Source organism: Auxenochlorella protothecoides, assembly GCF_000733215.1.
Source record: "Auxenochlorella protothecoides strain 0710 unplaced genomic scaffold scaffold66, whole genome shotgun sequence".
In the NCBI taxonomy this organism is placed as follows: Eukaryota; Viridiplantae; Chlorophyta; class Trebouxiophyceae; order Chlorellales; family Chlorellaceae; genus Auxenochlorella; species Auxenochlorella protothecoides.
In genome coordinates this window covers 222398-237629 of record NW_011934357.1, presented here as the reverse complement: position 1 = coordinate 237629, position 15232 = coordinate 222398, and the positions used below count along the sequence as shown (strand labels likewise).

Here is a 15232-nt window from a genome sequence, read left to right as displayed (position 1 = left end):
GAACGACGCGCCCCCCCCCCCCCCAACGCCCCTTTCTCCAAGCACCCCCTCTTCACGCCACCCACCCCAGGTTCCTGCCCATTGGCTTGACCAACCTGGCGGCGGCCATGGTGCCGGCCCCCCCCGTCCGCGCGCCCATCCATGCGCCCCCGGTGCTCCCCATCCAGGGCGCCGGTCCGCCCGGCGCCATCCCCCTGGAGGCCCGCCCGGCCCGACACCCGGACCCTGCGCCGCGCGGCGCAGGCGCACCGCCGCCGGCAGGCCAGGCGCAGCCCCCGCCCGCGGCCCGTGTGCCACAGGCCGACGGCGTGGCCGGGGCCGAGGAGCCCGCGGCCAAGGCGCCCGCCGGCGGCGTGGTTGAGGCGCCCAGCGCCGTCTCCGCCGCGGCACTCATGTCGTACGCTGACCGGCTGCGCTCCGCCGTCGGCGACGCGGCGCGGGCCGAGGCGGCGAGGGCCGAGGCGGCCGGAACTGGGGCGTCGGAGCCGGGGCTGCCGCGGCCGGCGTCACGCCCGTCCTCGCGGACGGGGGCCACCCCCTCCGACGGTGCGCCGGTGGCGGACGGTGCCGGGCCGGACGGTGCCAGGCCGGACGGCGCCAAGGCCCCGCGCGGCGACTCGCTGTCCTCCACCTCCTCCACCGCCTCCGCGGGGCAGGGACCCTCCGCCAGTGGCGCCGCGCCCGCCGGGCTGGGCGCCGCGCCCGCCAGCGTGGCCACCGACTCCAGCGGCGGCAGTGCCGGGCCCAACCCCTCCGTCTTCATCCGCGACATCCCGCCCGCAGGTGGGTGGGCGGGTGGGCGGGTTGGGGTCTGTGCGTGTTGAGTGCCCGGGGTTGGGCTTCTTTGTTTGTGAGGATTCCCTGATGCAACCTGCCAGACCGACAGGACGCCCGCAGCCTGGCAAGCGGCTGATCCATCGCCAGATGTCTGCTGCTCCCGCCCAAGCTTCTTCCGCCCACCCGCCACAGCACCCACCCACAGAACACCCCCCCCCACACACACATCCATGCCCCGCAGTGAAACTGGAGCAGCTGGTGGAGGCGCTGACGGCCTTCGGTCCGCTGCGCCCCAATGGCGTGAAGCTGAAGCAGCAGCGTGGGCGCGACAGCTACGCCTTTGTCGACTTCGTCTCCCCCGACGCCTCGGCCGCCATCCTGTCCCAGGGCCTGGAGCTGGAGGGGCGCGCGGTGACCATCGCGGAGAAGCGCGCGCAGGTGTTCTACCGCGCGCCGCGCGGCGGCGGCGCCGCACGCCCCGCTGGCCGCGGCCCCGGCCCGCAGCCGGACGGCCGGGGACGGGGCGGGGCGGGGCCCGGGGTCGGGCCGCGCGTGCCCCTCCCCGTCCCGCTCCAGCCCTACTTCCCCACCATGCCGGGCCCGGGGCCAGCGGGGTACGCCGGCGTGCCAGGCATGGGCCTGGGCGGGGGGCCCCTGGCTCAGGGGCCCGGGGTCGCATACCCGGGGCCCGGGCAGCAGGGCGCGCCGGGGCCGGCGGGGCCCGATCACGGCCACCCAGGCGTGGGGTACGGCTGGCAGGCGCCGCGCGGGCGCGGCGCCAGGCCCGAGTACGGCCGTGGCGGCGGGCGGGGCGCGGGGCCGGGCGGGCGCGGCCCACCCCGGCCCCAGCAGTGAGCGGGGGTGGCGCGCCCGGCGCTGCTTCGACGACTCGGGGAGGGATGGCCTCGTCGCCGCGTGCAGGCCCCCCCCCACTGCGCCCCCTTCTTCCCCCTGCCGAGGTGCCCGTGTGCGACACGCACACCGTGTGCGCGCCTCGTGCCCAGGACGGTGTCCGCGAGCTGCGGCGCGGTGGGAGCCGGGCCCTCACCAGACCCACCCCACGCGCGCCTCCCCTAGCCAGCTCGCCCAAGCCAGTTTTCCACCTGCACCTGTCCCAAGGCCTCCCTTCCCGCTCCGTGCATGGGCTCCAAGCAGCCCGACCCCATGCACATGTCCCTTACATGCTGCATTATTGCCTCTGGCGCTGCCTCGTCCTGTTGCAGGAGTGCCGATACAGCCAGGGCGGCCAAGGGGTGCGGGGCAGTGGCGGGAAAGTCGGCCGGGGAGGGGCTTCACACACCGGTCGTTCTCGCTTTTGGCCCCTCGGCAAGATTCCTCGGTCAAGACTGCCCTGAAAGTGGGCAGGGTACCATGCCAACTCCCTGCCCACCCTGGATCAAGTCGAGGGTTGACTCAACATTGGGTGATCTCGACCAGGCAGGTCAGTGCCGCCTCCTGGACGTCCCTGGGGGCTGGCTTGCCGGCCTGCAGCTCCAGCACCAGCCTCGACCCGGGCCTCTGCACCGACACCCCTCCCTGGGCGGGGCCCGGGTTCTGGATCGCGGCCCGGATGAGGCGCAGGCCGTGCGCCTCCACGCAGGCCTTCACCGCTCGCAGGCGGCGCAGGACGAGGGCCTGGCCCTCGTCAGACTCTAGCTCCAGGGTCACGCCTACCCAGTCCCCCTTGGCATCCTGTGGCGGGGAAAGGTGTGTGAGGGGTGACGGACCCGCTTGGCGCTGTTGGGCATGGACTAAGAGGGCACGACGCGGACCTGAGCAGGCCAAGTGGGCGCGTGTGCAGGGCACAGGCCTTGCATGCCTTTCACGCCAGGTCTGGCCCAAGCTGACCACGAGCCGTACGCATGCGACAGCCACCACGCAATTCCTGCAACCTCCTCCCTGCGTCCATACCTGAATCATGTCCATCCGCGAGACCACACACCAGGGCTTCGACTCCACTGCACCGGCAGGGGGCGCATGCGCGGTTGCCTGGGGCTCTCCGGCAGTGCCCAACGACGGAATGGGTTGGCTAGAGACGCGAGTGGGAGCCATGGCCTGGGCAGCCACCCCTTGAGCCTGCCCACCTCGACCGCCGCCGCCGGGCGGCGATCCCAGCAAGATGGCCATGGGTGGGAGGCCTTGCTGCATGCCCCCTTTCCTGACGGCCTGGTCGTACTGGTACATTGCCTTGGCCAGGTCGATGTGCGCAGCCGACAGGCTGGGTCCCTGAGTGGCTGTGGCCTCGGGCTCAGGCACTGGCGCAGGGGCGGGGGCAGCCGTCGGTGCGGCCCTGGCAGCCCTCAACCGGGAAGTGGCAGCTCTGGTGTTGCGGGGAGCAGTCCTGGGTCGGGGGGAAGTAGCTCCTGGCACGGGAGGGGCGGCTCCTGGCTCGGGTGTGCTGGCCAGGGCAGGAGGAGGAGCGCTGGCCAGAGCAGGAGGAGCAGCGCTGGACGGACCAGGAGGAGCAGCGCTGGACGGAGGAGGAGATGTGGTGGCACGTGCCACTGCTGGGGCCGGCGGGGTAGGCAATGCCACAGAGGGGGACACAGGGATTGCATGGGTGCGGGCTGTGGGTGTGGGCTGGTGGGGGGCGGCCTGCTCTGTACCAGCTGAGGCTCGCGTGGGGCCTCCCTCGCCGGCTTGAAGTGAGGGACCGGTGCCCATCGAGGCAGCTAGAGGAGCTCCTATTGAGACAGGAGCTGGTCCTGCACTCTCAGGCTCTAAGGGAGATGGCGAGGTACCAAGCTGGTTCCTGTCCACCCGTCCCGGATCAGTGCTTGTACCCAATGCGGGAACGCTCAGTGCGGCACCCTCAATCTCCACAGGTGCGGCAGGTTCGATGCTGCCGGCCTTCTGGCCTCCGGGTGCAGGCTGGCTGAGCAGCGCGTCCGCGACCGGAAGCACGCTGTCTTTCGGATGACCGGGCGGGGGTGTGCTGCTGTCTTCCTGCTGCCCGGCCCGCGCTTCGACAGCCCCCTGCTGGACAGGCAGGGTGGGAGGTGGGCCTTCTGGTTGACCGAGAGGGCCCTGTCTGGTTGTTCGGGGCCTCTTGGCGCCCGCCGGGCCCTCCGTCCCACCAGTCGTGGAAGCCATGCTGCTGCGGCGCGGCCGCTTGCCCTCACCAAGGCTGCCTCTGGGTGCCTTTGGTGCGGGGCTGGCATTGGAGGGTCCCTCCTTGGGATTCGCTCTGGCCTGCTTGGGTGCCGTCCCTCGCAGCTTGACTGGCGGTGGCACTGGATCCTCCGAGTCCTGCCGCAGCAGCATCTCCAGATCTTCTCCCTCCAACAAAGCCTTCCTCTTCTTCTTCTTCTTCTTCTTCTTGATGTTCCCATCCGCCTCTGGGGGCTCAGCTCCCTGCGACTGCAGCGCGACGTGCGCCTCCGCCGTCTCCCCTGCGCCGCCACCGGCCTTTGCAGGCTGCTGGCTGGGCTTGCCAAGGTCTGGGGTGGGGCCAGCCACCTTCCCAACTGGTGCTTCCTCATTGCCAGCCGTTCTGCGCAGTTGCAGCTGTACATCTCCAGCGGGCAGTGCCCGAGCAGCCTGCCCCGGTTTGACTAAATTCACGGCTGTCTTCCCATGATGCTTGCGAGAGACAGCGTCGGGGTGGCTTTTCTTGTGGCCCATGTGCTTAACGGCCGCGGGAATGGTCGGCAGGTGGGAGTTGTCCCTCTTTTCTGCCTGGGGCGCTGCTGGTCGGAGAGGTGTCCCGCCCTCCTCCAGACGCTCCACGGTCTGGGCAAGGAGGTCCAGGCCGTTGTCGTGGAGTCTGATTGAAGGCGTTGATGCATGGCTTGCATGTCGCATGTCTGGCGATTTTGAGGAGTCTGAATCCCAGTCGTCGCTCGAGCTGACCAGCGACAGCTGGGAAGCCTCTGCACCGTGGCTTGGCGGAGACCCTTGACTCCCTCGAAGCCTGCTGACAATAGGATGGGAGGGTAACTGCATTGCAACCCATATGTTCGTAATTGGACTTCATGCTTGTGAACAGAACACCCCGTCAAGGAAGTCCGCTGCTTATGAATCCCAGGAAACCCTGTTACATCCCAGACCTCTGCCCCTCCATCACTCCCCCCAACCTGTCGCCCACCTTGTGGCTCTGACTGCCTGGGTGGTGATCTCAGCGGTCGCTCGATCCCGCAGCCAGTTATGCAAGGACTTGCCCGTCTCTACAACTCGGATGGAGCTCTTCGCATTGCGGCAATGGCCGCGTCCGCCGTGAATCTCCCACTGCCCCAGCGTGAAGGTCTTGTAGGTTGGCGCGCACTTTGCGCAGCAGCACAGTATCTGCATGCTCTTGGGGTCCAGTCGGCCATCGTGCGGTCCGCACACAACCCGCAATGAGAAATTCCGCAAGTCCATAGCGGTGCTGGGAGCCATCGTCTCACTAGTGTCGCGTACCAACTGCATGGGTAGGATTTTTTTAGCGGACAGCTTGGTAATAGCCTAATGAACATATAAGGACGGCATCTAGATATTGAACGGCGCACTGGAGCGCTTCTAGGCTCCTGGAGACGCACCCTTGCAATTCCTGCACCTCTCGGTCGACCTCTGCCGATCTCGCTGCAAAGCCCCTTCGAGCAGATGTTCCGGACCCAGATGCTCCTGGTGCTGCCTGAAGACACGATGGCGAAGTTCTTGTGGTCGACTGTGGCCTAGGGGTCCGCTTGGAGTCCACCAGGGTGGGCGACGAGCCCTGAAAAGCAGGGTTTAAGGGTTTACGCGGAACTCAGTCAGTGGTTGAAAGCACTTGCCTTTTATGCCCTCAACTGGGCACCACGTAACACATCAAGAAGAAATTGGGATGAATCGTGTCCAGGACATCCATTCTTTTGCGAGGTATGGCATGGCTGGAGTTGGAAGCGGTCGTTTAATTCGGAAAACGCCGCGAATCTCAAAGGGGTCCAAAACTGACGCAATATGACTCGGGGCATTCCCGGACCGGATTATCTGGGTGCGCAACGCCAATGCTTGATTGTTTGTACCATTGCTGGATATGAATACGGTGGGACATTTGATAGTGCGGCTTCAAACGAGGCTGCACAGCGCCCTGCTTGGTGGAGTCGCAGTCGGAAGGAAACATGTATTCGCATTACATTTCTCCGCGGATTTTTCAGGCTTTGGCGGATGGTTGAAACCCTGGGATAGCCAGCCAGAGAAGAAATTGGCAACGATCATCTTGAGCATGACAAGTGGCCAGCTCACTCAAGCTCTCCCTCTCTGAGTGTGATTGCTGCTCCATAACATCTGGCATCCGAATCGACTGCACAGTACAGGGGCTCACTACCCCGAAACTTGGATTGTGGGAGCATACTGCCGCGAGGTTGTCACAACATTCGCAAGGGAATGCACAGAGAGGCCTCGTATGATGATACAATGATTCCTCAAGATTACAAAGATTGGCTATCGCACCAGAGGCTGGGGTTCCTTCGCCACAAACCCAAAGATGTTCCGCACCATGCGGATAGTGTTGGGCGCCTCTGCATCCTCAATACTGAAGCAGCGAGCCATTGTGGCCTTGAAGGCTGCAAGGAGATCCGCCTTCTCTGGGTGTTGCTTTCGATAGGTAGTCAGTGCGGACCAGCTGTTCAAAAGGCCGACCTGTGGGGTGTGCCAGGAAGTTGTTTTGCAATCCAGCCATGATTGATATCGAGGGCTGCGCCTCCGACTCTTAGTATGGTGGTGAGCGAGCCACAGTCCTCACGCATCAGCACAGCAAGATACCACTATATGGATGAATTCTGCCCTGTTCATTAGATGAGCAACCCCGCTTTCCCAGATCCTTACCAAGTGGTCGAGCGACATGTCCTCCCTTATGGCCATCCCCTCCGGTAGCCAGGTCACGTCCTTGAAGTGGGAGCATCCAGGCTCCAGACCCGCATACCAGGCCTCGACCAGAGCCCTCCCTGGTGCCCAGTAGGGGCCGAGCCCCTCTGTCCCCGAATGGAACTCGGTGAACGCGGCATTGGCTGCTGCAACATCGCTGTCGGGAATGCTCCCTTGTGCCGCGCTGCCTGGCTCCAAGTAACCAAAGTCGTAGCCCCATATGGCCAACACTCCATCGGATTTTAGCACCCGGCGCATCTCCTGGAAGAACCGCTCTCGATCAAACCTGGCACGATGGGTCGGTCATGGGTAAAATCGCATCAGATGCTCTCCTTACTGAGGAGAGCCGGAACCGCCCTGGTCCGAACCGCAAGCCAGAGTCTCGTCCGGATAGTGCAGCGGACTTGTACATACCCCACATTAGATCTTACTCACCAATGGAACGCCTCAGCTACTGTTGCCAGGTCCACGCTCGCATCGGACACTCCCTGCAAGTCTTCGGCAGGAACATGCTGATATGTGATCTTGGGGTGCCGGACAGCCTCACGGAGTTGCCCGGCGCTGCTATCCGTCCCGATGACGGTTTCGAAGTCATTTGCAAGCACCTTGGCGACCTGGCCGCTGCCCGTCGCCACGTCCAGTGCCGTGCCTCGTCGTGGCAGCTTTGCAAGGCCATACACGGCCTCGTAGAGTTCGGGAGGGTACGACGGCCGGAACTGGGCATAGAATTTGGCTTGATCCTCGAAAAGGTGGCCCAAATTGTCTGGTTGCATTGCAATTGGGGGTCTAGACAGGGCCAGCGGGAACGAACGTGGCCAGTCCAAAAACCTGACGATCGAAAGGACAATCCGACCAGACACAAATCGATTGGCAGGGGGTTGATTCCGACGCCTTGCGATGACAGAGGTTTGTATGCGATATTTACACACACCCGGTCACCCAGCGAATGAGGATGCACGTGCGCTATGGCTGCATCCCTCTGCTGACCCTCCAAGGCTTGCCTGGGAGGTGTCGAGATGGCTCGTGGCTGATTGAGAACAGTGTGGCTATCACTCATACACAGGCAAGTTGGGAAGAATCACCCATTTATCCAAGGTGCAGACGACATTGCTCGTTGCACACGAAGGTACTCGGTTTCACGGCGGTAAGAAAGAATCACAACCCACGAATCTGCTCTGTGGCGATCTTCACAATACATCCAGTTCCAGGTGCTCCTGGGCAGCGGCTGGCAGGTTGGCCAGCGCTTCCAGGGCAAGCGGCTCCCACTGGGTTGCTGAGGAGAAGTCCTTCAACTCCATCCCGGATGCAAGGCCCCTCAGCAACTGTGCGAGGGACGAATGGAGCGATTGTCTGTACATGTGAACACAAGGAGGAGGCCATGCCCAAACCAATGTCCAAAGATATTGCCCACGCAGTTGTCTTTGCCAGTCTCCAGCACAGAGATCAGATCACGATCTGAAGTCTCTCCATTCCCAACCGCCCCGCCTACTTGCCTGCACAACGCGCATGACAAAGAAGAGATCCTTGGGGAAGCGGGAGACGCCCAGCTTCTTGATGGGAGAGTCAGGGTCAAAGGGGTCAACTCTGCGTCGTGGGGTGGTTTGGGAGCGGCGTCAGCCTTCACTCCAGGATGACCTACTGTCCATACTGCCGGCAGGGCGTCTGGGCGCAAGGGGCACGGCAAGTGCACGCCCAAAATCGCAGGCGCCACAGGCAACTCTCCTCAACCCCGCGGCTCCCAGCGGCCTCAACTCCCCCCCTCCCTTTCCCTCTGCCATCATCCTCACTTTCCACGGGTGTCAAACATGCCGTACGCCAGCTTGGAGGCCAAGGGGGGGTCCTCCCGCTGCGTCTCGACGCCCAGCGCGCGCAGCGCGGCCGAGATCCCTGCCTCATCCTCGCGGTGCAAGGCCAGGATCAGGCGGGCGAACAGGGCGCGGTAGCTGTCGGGAAGCTTCTTGGACTGACCGTAGTCGATGAGGCCCACCGTGCCACCTGTCGTGGGATGGTGGGACGGGGAGCCTGTCAGGGCGAGGATTGCAGGCCAAGCCCAGGGGTGCACGGCAGGGTGGCGACGCCCTTGAGCGCCGTCCATCACGCGAGCGTCATGGGAGGAGTGCCATTGGGCGCACAGGGCACTGCGTGGAGGTGCTGTGGCGCCCGGCACGCTCCTCTCCCGGCCAGGCAGCATGCCTCCCTCCCCCTGCAGCCCCACCCTTCATGACGAGGATGTTGCCTGGGTGGCAGTCGGCCTGGAAGAGGCCGTCCAGCAGGATCATACGGCCATACGCCTCACTCACGCGGTCCAGCACCCGCCCGGCCGCCAGCCGCCTGGTGCTGGCCGACAGGCTGTGGGAGCAGGGGGTTGCCGAGGGGCAATGGGTGGGGATGGAGGAGAGTTAGGACCACAGCAGTGCACAAGGCGGGGCGCCGTGTCAAAGTAGTATTGCTCGGTCCAGGCCGCACTTGCACTTGAAGAGGTCCAAAGTAAGCTCAAGAGGGACACGAGAGGCACCCAGCATGACTCCCGCAATCGATCTTGCCGTCTCCGTCCAGATCGACCACGCGCCTTCCCCTCATCCTTCTGCCATGCATGCACGTGTAAGCCAGCCTCCTACCCATCCCACTGCCACACAGCCAACCCACCTGGAGGTGTGCGCCGCCAGCCGGGTGATGGGGATGCCGTCCAGAAACTCCATCACGATCATGCGATCGGTGACCAGCCCCGGGATGCTGTGAGGCACCTTGATCTTGTGTCCCAGATGCTGCAGGTTGCGGAAGGGTGAGGTGATCGCATTGGTCTTGGGGCGTGTGTGCGTTCGTATGCATGTATATGTTTCAAAGGGAAGGAGAGGGATTGCTTGTGAGCCAGCTGCCCACCAAGACAACGCTTGGGGGCACTGTTGATGGGTCTTGCACTGCACAGACCATGCTGAGGCCCCACTTCTCTGATCTCTGAATATCCCCCCCTGAAACCCCCCACCTTGAACTGGTCTGCCACAGCATCCATCACGCGCGCCTCCCTGCGGAAATCGAACTCCAGCCGGATCTGGGCGGCCAGCTCGTCCACGGCCGACACCAGGTCAAAGTCTATCTCGGTCTTGGACAGGAAGGAGGACAGGCGGCGCAGGTTGGCCAGGTCCAGGGTCATGTCATTCAGGGCGTCGGGGTACTGGATCTGGGGCGGGGAGGGGGCGGGGAGGGGCGTGACGGGGAGCGCCTGTGGCGTGTGAAGCGCCATGAGGTCAATGGGACAAAGGACATGGAGGCAGGGGATTGAGCAAGCACGAGGGTCACGTCCACGCTTCCCTTGGCGCAAGGCCGAGGACCATGAGCTCACCTTGACGGCCACCACTCCGTCCCGGGGGGCGGCGGCGCACGCGAGGCACATGTCCGCCCCGCCCGGCAGGAGGGCCGGGGGCGGGGCGTCCCGCCCGCGCCGCGGTTTCCACACCCACTCCCCCAGCCGCGCCAGGAGCGGCCTGCCCCGCTGGCTGGGCGGGCAGGCCAGCTGGGCCTTGTGCACCTGCGCCACGGAGGCGGAGCCCAGCGGACGCTCCAGGTCTATCCAGGCGAAGACGGAGGTCAGGGGCGCCCCCCCCAGCTCCGCCTGGATCAGGGACGCGGCGCGGTCGGGGCTCATGGGCGGCACCTGGTCCTGCAGGCGCGCCAGGCGCTTGCAGATGGGGGCGGGGACGAAGTCGCCGCGCGCGCCGATGAACTGGCCAGCCTTGAGGTAGAAGCCGCGCAGGGAGATGCAGAGGTCGTGCATGGCCTCCCCCGCGGCGGCGTGGTGCGGCTCCCAGTGCTCTGCGGTGATGCGATCGGGGGACCAGCCGGAAGCCTTGAGCAGCTGGGCTCGGACCTGGGCCACCTTGTAGCCGGCGTAGATGGAGCTGGCCCGGGCCCAGAAGCGGGAGGAGCGGGAGGCAGCCTCCCACCATGGGGAGGGCGCCTGGGGCGGGCCCAGCGGGGCCTGAGATTCATGCGGCGCCAGCTGGTGATCAGAGGAGGTTGGGCGCTCCCCCACAGCCATGCCTGGGAGCGTGGCTGGTGGACGGGGCGAGCCACTCCTGATCTTGCGCCCTGTGGCTCTCGGGCACCACCACTGATTCAGCCACGAACGAGGCACCCAAAAGCGCCAGGCAGAGAGTAATTGGTATCTGCAGGGCTCACAATATGTTTTTGTGGTTCGCTCATCTGCTGCGCGCTCTGCATGCCCGCGCATGGATGCGCGAACGCAGCTGGACAGTATTCAGGTCGACCGGGGTGGCGGGAAGGGGGGTCCCCACTCGAGGTCAAATGAGTAATGCCCCAGCACTCAGCACTCGCCGCCCAGGCCACGATCATTACCACGGGGTGGGAGCTGTGTGACCCTCTTCAGGATCGTCGGGTGCGGCCACATAGGATACAATGGCCAAGTTCTCGACCACCGTGACGAGCTCCCGGCGGAAGTGCCGCAAGGTGGGGCGGGATGCCGGACTCGCGCCCGGCTCTGGAGCCCGCCCTGGAGACTGATGGCCGGGAATGCTGTGGCGCTCCTTGTCAGGCATTACCGAGTGGCCTTTGATGTATTGCGGGCTCCCGTACCCTCCCCGTGTCTTTTGTTCATGGCGTGTCCTCCTCCCCATGTCTGCAGGCGCACTTCACCGCCCCGTCGAGCGTGCGGCGGAAGTTGATGAGCGCACCTCTGTCCACCGAGCTGCGCGCCAAGCACAGCGTAAGCAGCAAGACTGGCGCTGGCGGGAGGGGAGGGTACCCAGTGCCCGGGGGTGCTCCTCGAATCCAGTCTGTGAGCAGTGGGTGGGAAGTGCAGAGCCGCGCTCATTCCTGGGCCCCCTGCATGCCGCTGCGCAGGTCCGATCGGTCCCCATCAGGAAGGACGACGAGGTGACCGTGGTGCGCGGCACCTTCAAGGGTCGCGAGGGCAAGGTGGTGCAGGTTTACCGTAAGAAGTGGGTGATCCACGTCGAGCGCCTGACCCGCGAGAAGGTGAACGGAGCCACTGTCAACGTCGGCGTGGACCCCTCCAAGGTGGTCATCACCAAGCTGAAGCTCGATAACGACCGCAAGGCCCTGCTTGAGCGCAAGAAGGTGGGGAGGGTGGACCGGAGTGCATGCTGCCGAGCGGGGATGGTGGAGGTCAAGGCTTCCAGGTGTATCCAGGCGCTTTGTTGTGGGCCGGCTGCGGCACCTGCATCTCTCTACCACTTCACACCCTTCCACTTCATTTGTCGTTGCAGGGCGGCCGGGCGGACAAGGGCAAGTTCACCGCCGAGGAGGTTACCGCCATGGAGAACGTCGACTAGGCACCTGGCCTCTGTCAACTGGGGCTATGCGTGCGGCGTGACTCGCCCGCGCATGGTCGCCTCTAGCTGGTGTGGCTTTGCCACCGTGTCCCCCTCATTCCTTGCCAACACCCCCGGTCTGGCTGTAATCACGATGCAGCTCTCACTGTGGGAGCGGTAGAGGGTTCAAGGGTGACAGGTGGCTGGACGACCACGGGGATCGGAGAGGCGCTCTTCATGTGGGGAAGCTGATGGAGGAAGAATTGCGAGCTGGAAATAGGGTGGACAGCTGGTGTGAAGCTGCAGGACTGCTCCAAGTGGAAGGTCCGGGCGACTCACAGGTCGGGCTGTGCCTAAACCCCTCCCTCTTGGGCATGAGTCTTCCACCCCGGTCTCTCGCGCGCGGCACGGCTTGCATGGTGCTGCACGGAGGTCGATATGCCCCATACCAAAGGCACGACGCGCACAGGTAGATGGTGTCCTCCCTTCCAACGGTCAGTAATGTAGGACATGACTCCTCAGGAGCCCGACACGCCCGGCGCATTCCTGCGCTACCACCAGTTCAAGGTGTGTACGCGAAGTGATCCCGTACCAGCCAGCCAGCCAGCTCCCCGCGTGAAGTCCACCAGCCCTCCCTCCCGTCATATCAGGTCTCCGGCGTACTCTTCGAATGCCCCAGCTCCTATGCCCCCATCAAGCCCATCGGGAAGGGGGCCTACGGCATCGTTTGCTCCGCCTGTGACGTGCGCACCCAGGAGCGGGTGGCCATCAAGAAGATCGGGGCCATCTTCTCCAACCCACTGGACGCCAAGCGCACCCTGAGGGAGGTCCAGATCCTGCGCCACCTGACAGGACACCAGAATGTGGTGGCCCTGAAGGACCTGTTCCCGCCCCCCTCTGGCCCCACAGAGTACAACGATGTGTACATGGTGCAGGAGGTGAGCTGGCTGGGTGTGAGAGAGGTGCAGGGTCGGGAGCCAGCGCGCTCAGGGACGGCGCCTGCAGGGGTACCCAGGGTGTTGCTGCCGGGTGCTGGCCTTGGCGCGGGCCGGCATTTGCCGCTGGAAGGGGTTGGGGCCTGCCCGCCAGGCACATGAGGGGTCCATTGACTCCCAGAGCCATTCCAAGGAATGCCCCACCGCAAGCCCTCCTCCCCATGTGCAGCTGGCAGATACAGACCTCCACCAGATCATCCGCTCCCCCCAGCCCCTCTCCGACGACCACGTGCAGTTCTTCCTCTACCAGGTGACGCCCGGGGGCCGCAGGCCAGGGTATCCTATGCCACCCCTGTGGCATGCGTGGCTCGTGCCAGTCCCTCGGGAATGCCAGATCGCGGAGGAGCCGCCGTGGACCGACAGCCTGCTCCCCCCGCTGCCTGCAGATGCTGCGCGGGCTGAAGTACATGCACAGCGCGGGGATCGTGCACCGGGACCTGAAGCCCTCCAACCTGCTCATCAACAGCAACTGCGACCTCAAGATCTGCGACTTTGGGCTGGTGAGGAGGAAGGAGAGGAGGTGGGACTCGGCGATCAGAGGGGACCAGGGAGCAGAGGGATCGGTGCAGGGTGAGGACCGGCGTGCCATGCTCAGCCTCGGCCCCACACCCCTCGTTTCACAAGGCTCGGGCGGGGCCCGATATCAACGAGCTGATGGTGGAGTACGTGGTAACGCGGTGGTACCGCGCACCCGAGCTCCTGCTCTCCTGCGCCGACTACGGGCCCAGCATCGACATGTGGTCGGGTGGGTGGCCTCCTCCGCGTGCATGCTGCGTGAGGGAGGGGGGAGCCGGGGAGGGGCCCGGGCCGGGCATGTGCATGCAGGCCACCGCAAAGTGCCACCACGCAGGTCTGCCTGAGCCTGCGTGGCCCTGCAGACGCCGTGCGGAGAGGACAGCCTGCAAGCCATCGAGGGCACCCATCCCCCTCCCCCCAAAACTCTGCCTGCAGTGGGGTGCATCTTTGCAGAGATGCTGGGGCGCAAGCCCCTTTTCCCCGGCAAGGACTACGTCCACCAGCTCAACCTCGTCTGCAAGGTGGAGCAGCCGGCTGGAGGGGAGACCGGGGTGCTGTCGCGCGCAGGAGTCGGGCGCTGCCGTGCAGCGCCCTTGAGACCCTCTTTCTACCCCTTCCTTTCCGGCAGGTGGTGGGCACGCCCTGCGTGGAGGAGGTCGAGCGGGTGGCCAACCCCGACGCGCGCGCCTACCTGCGCTCCATGCCCTACATGCCGCCCATCGACCTGGGCAGCACCTTTCCCGCGGCTCCCCCCGCGGCCATCGACCTGCTGCGCGCCATGCTGCGCTTTGATCCCGGCGACCGCATCGGGGTCCGGGCCGCGCTGGCGCACCCCTACCTGGCGCCCCTGCACGACCCCTCCGACGAGCCGGACTGCCCCTCCCCCTTTGTCCTCAACGGCGCGCCCGCCCAGCCCAGCCTCGAGCAGGTACGGCTGCGGATGGGGCTGCGCCGGCCGCCCCAGGGCGATGGGAGGGTGCTGGGGTTTGCTGACCTCAGGGTGGGTCACGCCAGAGGACTTGCAGAGGCCAGCATCCGCCACACCTGAGCCAAGCCGGCGGCAGGCCAGCAGCCCAGGCAGGCCTTGACCGTGTCGCCATTCCACCCTGCATCCCTCTGCACACAGATCCGGCAGGGCCTGTTCCAGGAGATGGTGGCGTACAACCCCGACCTCCAGGCTCTGTGCTGAAGCGCGGGGCCTGCTGAGCAGGTCCGGAGCGCCAAGTCCACGCCCCGCCGGCGCTCAGCCCCTCTGCTCTCCGCCTTGCGCTCGCGTGCCCCCTCACACACTCGTTGCACGGAATCGGGCACCTGGTCCCTGGGACATGCGTAACAGCTTCTCTCACGCTGCGGTCTCACAGCTGTGTGGACGGTCACGGGTCACGGGTCTCGCTCCGGGCTATGGCACAGGATCCGGGGAGAGGGAGAGGAGCAGGGCCAGGCAGACCAGGCCGGCGGCCAGCCGCCAGTGAGGGAGGGGGAGTGTGCCCGCCATCGGGTCCCCCCGCCACCGCCGCCAGGCGGGCAGCAGGCGGCGAGGGAGCGGGCCGCCCAACCGGCCCGAGGGGCTGAGCACGACGGGCGCGGCGCCCCGCCCCGGCGCCACCTGCCTCACTCTACTGCCCCCCTCGAGCCCCAGCCCCCGCTCGGCGACGCAGGCTGCGAGGCGCAGCGCCCCCTCCGCCAGGCGCAGCGGCGCGGCCAGCGCGGCGCAGGCCCCGGCGTAGGCGAGCGTGGTGGGCAGGAGCAGGAGCAGGGGCATGAGCAGGAGCACGGAGGCGACCACGACGCGCACGCTCTGCGCGCCGTCGGGGGGCCGCCGCGCGGGCCGCG

At 65.7% G+C, this 15232-nt stretch overlaps 7 protein-coding genes across 7 annotated transcripts in view; 3 read left to right on the top strand and 4 right to left on the bottom strand.

The window, feature by feature from the left end:
* F751_5673 (Putative G3BP-like protein) overlaps positions 1-1632 on the top strand; it is a gene marked incomplete at both ends in the record, with an annotated part of 3274 nt that extends 1642 nt beyond the window's left edge. The window contains 4 exons of the mRNA XM_011402394.1: positions 71-152; positions 300-783; positions 1019-1215; positions 1354-1632. Coding sequence (XP_011400696.1) covers positions 71-152; positions 300-783; positions 1019-1215; positions 1354-1632 — 1042 coding nt within the window. The remainder of the gene's footprint in view (positions 1-70; positions 153-299; positions 784-1018; positions 1216-1353) is intronic.
* A 558-nt stretch (positions 1633-2190) lies between these two features.
* F751_5672 (hypothetical protein) lies at positions 2191-2904 on the bottom strand (the record flags this gene model as incomplete). Its single annotated transcript, XM_011402393.1, has 3 exons — positions 2191-2469; positions 2689-2735; positions 2862-2904. The coding sequence occupies 3 exons, from the start codon at positions 2902-2904 to the stop codon at positions 2191-2193; spliced, it is 369 nt and encodes a 122-aa protein (XP_011400695.1).
* Positions 2905-3077: 173 nt separating this feature from the next.
* F751_5671 (hypothetical protein) lies at positions 3078-3335 on the bottom strand (the record flags this gene model as incomplete). Its single annotated transcript, XM_011402392.1, has 1 exon — positions 3078-3335. One exon carries the CDS (start codon positions 3333-3335, stop codon positions 3078-3080), a length of 258 nt encoding a protein of 85 aa, XP_011400694.1.
* Positions 3336-3575: 240 nt separating this feature from the next.
* F751_5670 (hypothetical protein) lies at positions 3576-4292 on the bottom strand (the record flags this gene model as incomplete). The annotated part of the gene is made up of 1 exon (XM_011402391.1): positions 3576-4292. The coding sequence occupies one exon, from the start codon at positions 4290-4292 to the stop codon at positions 3576-3578; it is 717 nt and encodes a 238-aa protein (XP_011400693.1).
* A 1885-nt stretch (positions 4293-6177) lies between these two features.
* On the bottom strand, positions 6178-10636 carry F751_5669 (putative aarF domain-containing protein kinase 1; the record flags this gene model as incomplete). The annotated part of the gene is made up of 9 exons (XM_011402390.1): positions 6178-6375; positions 6562-6886; positions 7036-7363; positions 8090-8184; positions 8388-8595; positions 8816-8949; positions 9247-9365; positions 9584-9778; positions 10055-10636. 9 exons carry the CDS (start codon positions 10634-10636, stop codon positions 6178-6180), a joined length of 2184 nt encoding a protein of 727 aa, XP_011400692.1.
* A 377-nt stretch (positions 10637-11013) lies between these two features.
* Positions 11014-11909, top strand: F751_5668 (60S ribosomal protein L26-2; the record flags this gene model as incomplete). The annotated part of the gene is made up of 4 exons (XM_011402389.1): positions 11014-11064; positions 11240-11320; positions 11458-11694; positions 11844-11909. The coding sequence occupies 4 exons, from the start codon at positions 11014-11016 to the stop codon at positions 11907-11909; spliced, it is 435 nt and encodes a 144-aa protein (XP_011400691.1).
* Positions 11910-12398: 489 nt separating this feature from the next.
* On the top strand, positions 12399-14588 carry F751_5667 (Mitogen-activated protein kinase 4; the record flags this gene model as incomplete). The annotated part of the gene is made up of 8 exons (XM_011402388.1): positions 12399-12455; positions 12539-12826; positions 13053-13133; positions 13270-13383; positions 13508-13628; positions 13835-13950; positions 14028-14399; positions 14526-14588. The coding sequence occupies 8 exons, from the start codon at positions 12399-12401 to the stop codon at positions 14586-14588; spliced, it is 1212 nt and encodes a 403-aa protein (XP_011400690.1).
* Positions 14589-15232: the final 644 nt, after the last annotated feature.